The 10072-nt window shown below is 30.4% G+C and overlaps 1 protein-coding gene across 1 annotated transcript; it reads left to right on the plus strand.

Annotated features, from left to right (window-relative positions):
• Positions 1-3184: 3184 nt before the first annotated feature.
• LOC134721424 (AFG2-interacting ribosome maturation factor-like) lies at positions 3185-9357 on the plus strand. Its single transcript, XM_063584426.1, has 4 exons — positions 3185-3525; positions 4929-5096; positions 6478-6590; positions 9165-9357. The coding sequence occupies exons 1-4, from the start codon at positions 3254-3256 to the stop codon at positions 9203-9205; spliced, it is 594 nt and encodes a 197-aa protein (XP_063440496.1). The 5' UTR covers positions 3185-3253; the 3' UTR covers positions 9206-9357.
• The last annotated feature ends 715 nt before the right edge of the window (positions 9358-10072 follow it).

A 10072-nucleotide genomic window follows, 5' to 3' on the forward strand; every position in this document is an offset into this window, starting at 1 on the left:
GCATCACGATTTTGTCATTTTATTCTATTTTCATTTTTGCAATATTGAGAAAAGTCCTGATTATTTCATATATATACAAAAAATAAAAAAATACAAGTTTAAATTATTGTAATTATAATCTTGTATCACTTATTGAAAAAATAAACATGGTTTTACACTAGTTATTTGGGGCCCTTTAATTTACAGTTTGTTGTTTGGTGTGAGCCAAGGCTCTGTGTTGAAGGACATACATTGACCTATACTGGTTTACTTATTTTAAATTGTTATTTGAATGGAGAGTTGTCTCATTGGCACTCGCACCACATCTTCCTATATCTATGATAAAAATATGAGAATTTCGGAATTCAGAATAACAAAATGAACCTGAATAATTTAGTCCCTACCTGTGATCAATCTCTCCTTCTTGTGCAGAATATAATGACTGCATTATTTTGGCTATAACAAATCAGCATATAAATCTTTATCTCGGGACCATATAAGACATACAGACACATCCAAACTTCCAATGACACAACAAAATGGTCATACTTCCTATGATCAATTATTCAATGGAACATACCACCACAAACTGTAATTGAAAACACCACTGTTGACAGCTTTAGAGATCAGCTAACACGATGAACACCAGCTGTTCTTTCGAGCTTCAAATAAACAAATTCAAACCAAAACATGTATATACAATGTATATATATTATTAATCACAATCTGTATATAAAAACACTGAAATTGTTATAAAATATTTTATGAATTGTATAAAATTTTGTCAATCACACATGTGTAACAATATGTATTCTTCAGTATTGAAGCCTTGTTGACCTTAAACATGTTAACATGGTAAAAGAAGAAGTGTAATAAACTTTTTTTTTAAATTTGAAATTGATTATGAGTACAGTGTCATCAGCATTGTCCACAAATATTCCATCTGTGGTTAAAGTTTTTGAAATTTCAATAACTTTCTTATACTATCCTGGATTTCTACCAAACTTGGGACAGAAGCTTGTTTATGATCATAACTAAAGATAGTATCCAAAAGTCAATTTTGTAAAAGTTAAATTCCTGTTTTTCTGTATTTTACTTGTAAATGTACTATTTTTTCTGCCGGGAAACATTACATTTACTCTGTGGTTAAAGTTTTTAAAATTTTATTTACTTTCTTAAACTATCCTGTATTTGTACCAAACTTTGACAGAAGCTTGTTTATGATCATAAGATAGTACATGTGTATCCAGAAGTCAATTTTGTAAAAATAAAATTCCTGTTTTTCTTTATTTTACTCACAGGCACTTGTCTCAAAAAAATAAATTCCTGTATACCTTAATATAACACAAGGTACTTAACTAATTTTTTGAATAATGACACCCAGTCCCAAATTCCCGTTATTTTTTTTATTTCTCGGTTGTCAAACCTACTTAAACTTAATATGCCGTAAATCTAAATTGCTTTATCTACACAATGGTATATGACACGACTATCATTGTTGTCGGGATCATTAGTAGCAGGCCTCAGAAGTCGGTCAACGGGATGTTTTTTTGCATATAATCTTTTGGCAACACCCAGCCCGCATGTAATTTTCTACTGGTTTCTCATTGGTCAATCGTCTGGCTAAAAATAAATGTTGGAAATTTTGGTCAATTTATAACTCTACATTAGTGTCGTTGTGTACACGTGTGTTTCATAACAAACTTATTTGTGTTTGTTTCACATAATCTGTAAAGAATTTACAATAAAAGTAATAATTCATAGTCAGAGGGAAGCTGACAGTTTTTATTTAAATATTTTTTTATAATAATTCAATCACTGCGGGCTGGGTGTTGCCAAAAATTGAGACGAATGCAAAAAACATCCCGTTGACCGACTTCTCAGGCCTGCTACTAATGATCCCGACAACAATGATAGTCGTGTCATATCCCATTGTGTAGATAAATCAATTTAGATTTACGGCATATTAAGTTTAAGTAGGTTTGACAACCAAGAAATAAAAAAAATAACAGGATTTCGGGACTGGGTGTCATTTTTCAAAAAAAATAGTTAAGTACCTTGTGTAATATTAAGGTATATAGGAATTTTTTTTTGAGACAAGTGCCTGTGATTTTACTTGCAAAATGACTTGTAAATCATAAAATTGACTTAGTTTTTCTGACAGGAGACAATATTATTCATTCTCTCCATGCTCTATCATTGTCTATGTGGTTTAAGTTTTTGAAATTTAATAACTTTCTTAAACTATCCTGGATTTGTACCAAACTTGGACAGAAGCTTGTTTATGATAAAAATAAAGTACATAACAAGAAGGACATTTTGTTAAAATTTTGTACTTGTTTATCCGTATTTTACTTATAAATGGGCTTGGTTTTTCTTCCAGTTAACATTAATACATACAGTCTGCAGTTGAAGTTTTGAAAACATTTATCAGTCAGCAGGGCTCTCACTACTTCAGAATTATAGGGAGAATAGACTTCTCTTTTTGAAACTGATAGGGAAAAGTGGTGAGATTTGAAAGAGAAGTGGTAATTTTTTGCGGTGCGTTACAATGTTTGGATTTTACTGTAGCATAAACAGTCATTTGTAAATGATGTTCTTTTAATATTGTTCAATTTTTATCTGAGTATTCAATTAAAGTAACATTTCAAATCAAAAGTTGTTTAAATTTTACTAAGGGCCTTGTGAGAAACTACCAACTAAATATCAAGCACTAAATTTTTTTTTTTTTTTTAAAAGGTAAAGAAATTATAAAATAACAATTACAATTTAATTTAAATCTAGCTTGTGTATGAAATTCAGTGTTTCTCATCAAAAGATATATAAAGGTAAGCTGGGCCATAATATATTGACATTAGTGTTATTGAGTTTTACCAAACTTGGACAGAAGTTTCTTACAATCATTACAATCAAAAGATAGTATCAGGAGGAATATTTTTATTGATTTTTTCCTCATTTTTGTTGAGCCTGCTATTAACAGCAAAAGAAGACGAGACAGTGAGTTCAGGGGAACCCTTACAAATTTTATTCATTGACAACTTGCTATGGTATATAAATGTATCATGTTTATTATTGGTAACTGTATGTTGCATGTGTTGATTTCAAAGAAATCTATATATTAAAGTTAAAAGTTTTATTGTAAGATTTGGTTACATTTCATAAACTTTTACTCACATCTTAAAACTAATTTTACTCCAAATAATTTAATTAATATGTTCACTATTAAATTTCAGTTATAAAAAGCCGACATTAACCAATCCTTGTGTGATGTAAAATGGAAAATATTGATCCCAGATTGAATCCAGCATACCAGCAACTTCAGAAATCATACAAAATACTTCAACAGTGTCAAACAACATGGAAAGAAACATTAAAACAATGTCAAGAAGAAATAGATTCTTTACAAAATTTATCTGAGCAATACACCTGCTGTAATGAAGCTGGTATAGATGTGCTTTTACTGCAGCTACCAGATGTACGAGAAAAATTGTTGTATAAGATATCTCTTGAGATTGACAAGAAGTTAAATAAATTACAAATTAACATGTAAGTGTGTACTGATATTTTTAAGTGTGTCTTTCCTTTGTAGTTATGTTACATTTCTGTTTAAGATAAGGGTGAAGGTTGATACCTTTAAAACATTTAAACCTGCTGCATTTGTTTGCACTTATTCTAAGTTAGAAATCTGATGTTCAGTAGATAATTGTCCTTTGTTGATGTGGCTTATCATGCTCATAAGTTTTTCTTGTTTTACGTTTGTATATACCGGTAGATTAAACCATTGGTTTTCCTGTTTGAATGATTTAACACTAGTCATTTTTGGGGCTTTTTATAACTTTCTGTTTGATGTGAGACAAGGGTCCTTGTTGAAGACCTTTCTTTGACCTATAGTTGTTTACTTTTACAAATTGTGAATTTGAAGGATAGTTGTCTCATTGGCACTGACATACCACATCTTCATCTATATAAGATTGAAAAAAGCATTAGAAGTCATTCATCTATTAAATATTTACCAATTTTTCTATAGATTGTCAAGTTTTTGTATCTAGATGATTGTGTTAACTTCATAAAAACAGAATGCTGTATTTAATTGTTAAAATTGCTCATATGAAATTTTAGTAAATTATAGACTTAGTCACCTTATTTAAAGTACATATCTTGATAATTTGAAGTATAAAGCAATTACAATTTTTTAGCTTTTGAAACAATCTAAATTGTAAGAGACTGCTAGCAAGATAGTAGTATTGAAATACATTTTACTAAAGAATTTTGGGTGAAACAGCCTTTTTTTAGTGATTTTATCCTAGATTTTTTCTTTTCAACACATATTGGAAATGTTTATACAGTTAAAGAAAATAAAACTACCAGTTGCTTTATAAATGGGTACCATTATCAGATAATTCCTTTTTAAGTTTAGGTGTTGTATTGTTTGTCTTATTTAAAAACACTAATAATAGAATTGAGAATGGAAATGGGGAATGTGTCAAAGAGACAACAACCCGACCATAGTAAAAAAACAACAGCAGAAGATCACCAACAGGTCTTCAATGTAGCTTGGCATCCTTTAGCTGGCCCCTAAACAAATATATACTAATTCAGTGATAATGAACGCCATACTAATTTCCAATTTTACACAAGAAACTAAAATTAAAATAAAACAAGACTAACAAAGGCCAGAGGCTCCTGACTTGGGACAGATGCAAAAATGCGGCGGGGTTAAACATGTTTATGAGATCTCAACCCTCACCTATACCTCTAGCCAATGTAGAAAAGTAAACACAGAACAATACGCACATTTAAAGTTCAGTTCAAGAGAAGTCCTTACACCAATAGGTTATTTATGAATTTGTATCCAATATTCTATTACAATATAACTATTTTTTTGTTGTAAAACATTTTGAACAGCTACTTTAGTCTTGTTATACAGTCGGTATAAATTTTTATTTTAGTAACACATTAAAAGACTGTTGTGATAGAATTTCCAAGCAGTATGACTACAGTTCCAATATATCAAGGGGTTTACCTCTGGATCTTATTACCATGACAACAGAGACAATACCAGCATTTGCAGACATGGTTGAATGGTTAAATGATATTGATATAATGTTACAACACCAGTATCCTTACCTGTTGAAAGCATTAACCTGGATAATATCCAGACACAATTGGATTAAGTTTTTTCTTTGCTTCTTTCTTTTGTTGTATGGTAATCTGGTGAATCCAAACTAGGGGTCCCATTATGGTTACTTTTTATGTTAAAGTTTAAATTAACAGTACATTGAAGTTGGATATGCTGACTTGAAATTTGTATTTTTTCTTGACCCTAGGTATCCTCTTTTTTTGTTGTTGTTTCTCCAGAATATGCATGAAATATTTGCAACTGGGCTTAGACAAACAACCATATACATTTACTCATCTGGATAATTTTTACAACATAAATGAGGTGATCAATGTTTTTCAAGGGAAGCAATCTGCTCTATCCACTTCTCTTCCATGGGTTATTGTTCCTTGTACAACGCCTTGTGTGCACCCTCATATGTACAGTTCTTGCAATATTTTATGAAACATATATTATAGCTTTAATTCATCAATTTTAATTTAAAAGTAATATAAAAAAGAAGATGTGGTATGATTGCCAATGAGACAACTGTCCACAAGAGACCAAAATGACACAGACATTAACAACTATAGGTCACTGTATGGCCTTCAACAATGAGCAAAGCCCATACCGCATAGTCAGCTATAAAAGACCCCAATAAGACAATGTAAAACAATTCAAACAAGCAAACTAACAGCCTTATTTATATAAAAAAATGAACGAAAAAAAAATATGTAACACATAAAAAACGACAACCACTGAATTACAGGCTCCTAACTTGGGACAGGCACATACATAAATAATGTGGCTGGGTTAAACATGTTAGCAGGATCCCAACTCTCCACCTAACCTGGGACAGTGATATAACAGTACAACATAAGAAAGAATAAGTTCTTAAGTTGTGATCATAACAACCAACTGAATTCAATAAAGTGCACAATTGAACCAAGCATCTTGTGAAGGGTAGTAAAATATAAGCCATGAGGATCTTAAAGGGGTTACCTTCATGACAAATAACGGTAAATAAAATTGCCAAATGAAACAGTTATCTTTGGTGCATGATGATAAAATGAAACTTCTTTACAACAATAATATAATCAACTGATTTTGACAAGTCATGTTAGATTCTTTCCAACAATAAAGGAAGCGGTTATTCATTTTTGAGACTGCTAACAAATCTCAGCTAGTATAATTTGACACTAACATTTTAACCAATTTGGTGCTAACTGTAGCTGACAATGACCCATTGGCATCTGACGCTAAAGGGCATTTTACCCTTAGCCATGGGTTAGAGAATATCTCCCTCGTATGAACCAATAAAATTATAGTATTTTTACATGAAGAACAAATAAATATTACATACATGTATGTACATTTGTTATACCTTAACAAAACTGAAGATATTGGGCTAAGAAGCATCTTTTAGATACATATACTGTCCAGAAGTTTGATCATGATAATTTTATGAAAATGTGGAATAGTGGAAGTAATGAAACAACACAGAAAGTGAATGGTATGTTTTTAGATTTTATCAGCTACATTTACAATATGAGTAAGAGTATATACTTGTTAGATTGGAGATTGAGTATTGTGCCTCAGTAAGAGGACAAGTTCTTGTGACCTTGTGAGCTAGCATGTTAATAATCTAGCTGAGATTGTCAATATGAAAATGAGATGTGGTATGAATGTCAGTGAGACAATTATTCAACAGAGACCAAGTGATGTAGATCTTTACCAATAGTCTTTCAAATAAATATTGTGTTTCTCTTTAGGTGGTACCCAACACCTTGACTAAAATTAATTTGGCTTGTTCAATTTTCATAAAAAATATTTACTTTGACAATTTGAAAAAAAATATATAAAAATTTCAAAAACTTGAACCAATCACTTTCTCAGATAAATTTCATTGTATATATAGCAGTTTGATAAACATTAATTTTGATCATTGAGAAGCTGAATATTTCTGTAACTATACAATGTAATTAAAATGTTTATCAGATTTTACAGAGTTATCTCCTTGTAGTATTATGTACCACCTTTTAAGCAGAAGCCAAACATTTATGAAATGCTGGATTATAGTATATCCCATTTATTAAATAACACATATAATCCTGAAAAAAATAGATGAGCTCCAATTTCTTAGGTTCCAAATTATGATAATTTAAAAATTGAAGCTGTTACATTAGTAAATATCAACTGCACTTGTTGTTACATATAACAATCAGTTATGTCCCTTGAATTGAAACATCTGTAAAGAAGATGTTACATGTAACAATCAGTTATGTCCCTTGAATTGTAACATATGTAAAGAAGTTGTTACATATTACAATCAGTTATGTCCCTTGAATTGTAACATCTGTAAAGAAGTTGTTACATATAACAATCAGTTATGTCCCTTGAATTGTAACATCTGTAAAGAAGTTGTTACATATAACAATCAGTTATGTCCCTTGAATTGTTACATCTGTAAAGAAGTTGTTACATATTACAATCAGTTATGTCCTTTGAATTGTAACATCTGTAAAGAAGTTGTTACATATAACAAACAGTTATGTCCCTTGAATTGTAACATCTGTAAAGAAGTTGTTACATATAACAATCAGTTATGTCCCTTGAATTGTAACATCTGTAAAGAAGTTGTTACATATAACAATCAGTTATGTCCCTTGTATTGTAACATCTGTAAAGAGGTTATTACACATAACAATCAGTTATGTCCCTTGAATTGTAACATCTGTAAAGAAGTTGTTACATATAACAATCAGTTATGTCCCTTGAATTGTAACATCTGTAAAGAAGTTATTACATATAACAAACAGTTATGTCCCTTGAATTGTAACATCTGTAAAGAAGTTGTTACATATAACAAACAGTTATGTCCCTTGTATTGTAACATCTGTAAAGAAGTTGTTACATATAACAAACAGTTATGTCCCTTGTATTGTAACATCTGTAAAGAAGTTATTACATATAACAAACAGTTATGTCCCTTGTATTGTAACATCTGTAAAGAAGTTATTACACATAACAATCAGTTATGTCCCTTGAATTGTGACATCTGTAAAGAAGTTATTACACATAACAAACAGTTATGTCCCTTGTATTGTAACATCTGTAAAGAAGTTATTACATATAACAAACAGTTATGTCCCTTGTATTGTAAAATCTGTAAAGAAGTTATTACATATAACAATCAGTTATGTCCCTTGTATTGTAACATCTGTAAAGAAGTTGTTACATATAACAATCAGTTATGTCCCTTGAATTGTAACATCTGTAAAGAAGTTGTTACATATAACAATCAGTTATGTCCCTTGAATTGTTACATCTGTAAAGAAGTTGTTACATATAACAATCAGTTATGTCCCTTGTATTGTAAAATCTGTAAAGAAGTTGTTACGTATAACAATCAGTTATGTCCCTTGTATTGTAACATCTGTAAAGAAGTTGTTACATATAACAAACAGTTATGTCCCTTGAATTGTAACATCTGTAAAGAAGTTGTTACATATAACAATCAGTTATGTCCCTTGTATTGTAACATCTGTAAAGAAGTTGTTACATATAACAAACAGTTATGTCCCTTGAATTGTAACATCTGTAAAGAAGTTGTTACATATAACAAACAGTTATGTCCCTTGAATTGTAACATCTGTAAAGAAGTTGTTACATATAACAATCAGTTATGTCCCTTGTATTGTAAAATCTGTAAAGAAGTTGTTACATATAACAATCAGTTATGTCCCTTGTATTGTAACATCTGTAAAGAAGTTGTTACATATAACAAACAGTTATGTCCCTTGAATTGTAACATCTGTAAAGAAGTTGTTACATATAACAAACAGTTATGTCCCTTGTATTGTAACATCTGTAAAGAGGTTATTACACATAACAATCAGTTATGTCCCTTGAATTGTAACATCTGTTTCTTTACTAAAGCAGTGTATACATATTCTTTTATAGCAGTATATTAGATATTTATCACAGTATTGTATTTAAAATTATAATTAATATGCACACTCATACCACATCTTATTATTTATATACACAATATACCAAACATTTATGTTTTCATCTTTTCTTACAGATGCTTTGTGTTATGTGAAGTTTTTGTTGGATGATACTTGAAGCTGTTTGTTATTATGGATTCAACATTCTTTTAATACATCTGCATGGATGTGAATAAAGAAAATACAATGCTGGACATGTTTTATTGACAGTACTGTTTGTGTCTGGATGATGATACATCATTATTTATACAAGTCAGAAGTAATCTTGTGTTAGCCATGTTAGCAAATCACTTGATAAAAGAAATTTACAAATTTAAATTGTCTTGATTTATTGATCATAATAGCAACTGTAAAGTGCAACCCAGTTTCTTGATTTATTTATCCTTACTGTGAAAGTGAAATTCAATTCACATATGATTGGCCAAAAGATTATTTGTGTTTTGTGCCACTTTCAGCTCATTTGGGTATTTCTTGACTGCAAGTTTTCATTGGTGGAGGAAGCTGGACAGAATCATGAGGATCAGCAGAAAACTTGCTATCCTTGGCAATTAAGATCGAAATCAAACAAATCTTGCCACAAGGAGGTTTTGAACTCATGACCTCAGTGTTAAAAGGCTGATGGTCCTGAAAGATGAACTGCTTATACAAGTCTTGCCTATGAGATTCCAGATAAACACATGTCATATAGAGACAATATATTGATACAATCATTGTTGTGGGTCTTCTGCATGAACGAATAGAAAGGACTATTATACTAATTTTTATGTTGTTTTCTACAGACATAAATGACTACCGGTAGTAATGTGGGGTATACATTAATGAAGAAGCAACTAAATCATAGGAAAATAACCCAAGTCATTAAGAGAACAAATATTGTCTTCAACAATAGAAAGGTATTAATACAAAATATCAAACTTGATTTCCCACAATCATAACAAATTGTAAATAATCATATTTGCCAATGAGACAATTCTTCACAAGAGAC

Source organism: Mytilus trossulus, chromosome 6 (genome assembly GCF_036588685.1).
Source record: "Mytilus trossulus isolate FHL-02 chromosome 6, PNRI_Mtr1.1.1.hap1, whole genome shotgun sequence".
NCBI classification, from domain to species: Eukaryota; Metazoa; Mollusca; class Bivalvia; order Mytilida; family Mytilidae; genus Mytilus; species Mytilus trossulus.

What these genes read in the sequence shown, in the direction of transcription:
- LOC134721424 (XM_063584426.1), top strand. Translation starts at nt 3,254, where the DNA reads ATGGAAAATATTGATCCCAGATTGAATCCAGCATACCAGCAACTTCAG. An exon ending in GATATAATGTTACAACACCA is followed by an intron (nt 5,097 to 6,477) that starts GTATCCTTACCT and finishes ACAAAACTGAAG; the next exon opens with ATATTGGGCTAAGAAGCATC. An exon ending in AACAACACAGAAAGTGAATG is followed by an intron (nt 6,591 to 9,164) that starts GTATGTTTTTAG and finishes CTTTTCTTACAG; the next exon opens with ATGCTTTGTGTTATGTGAAG.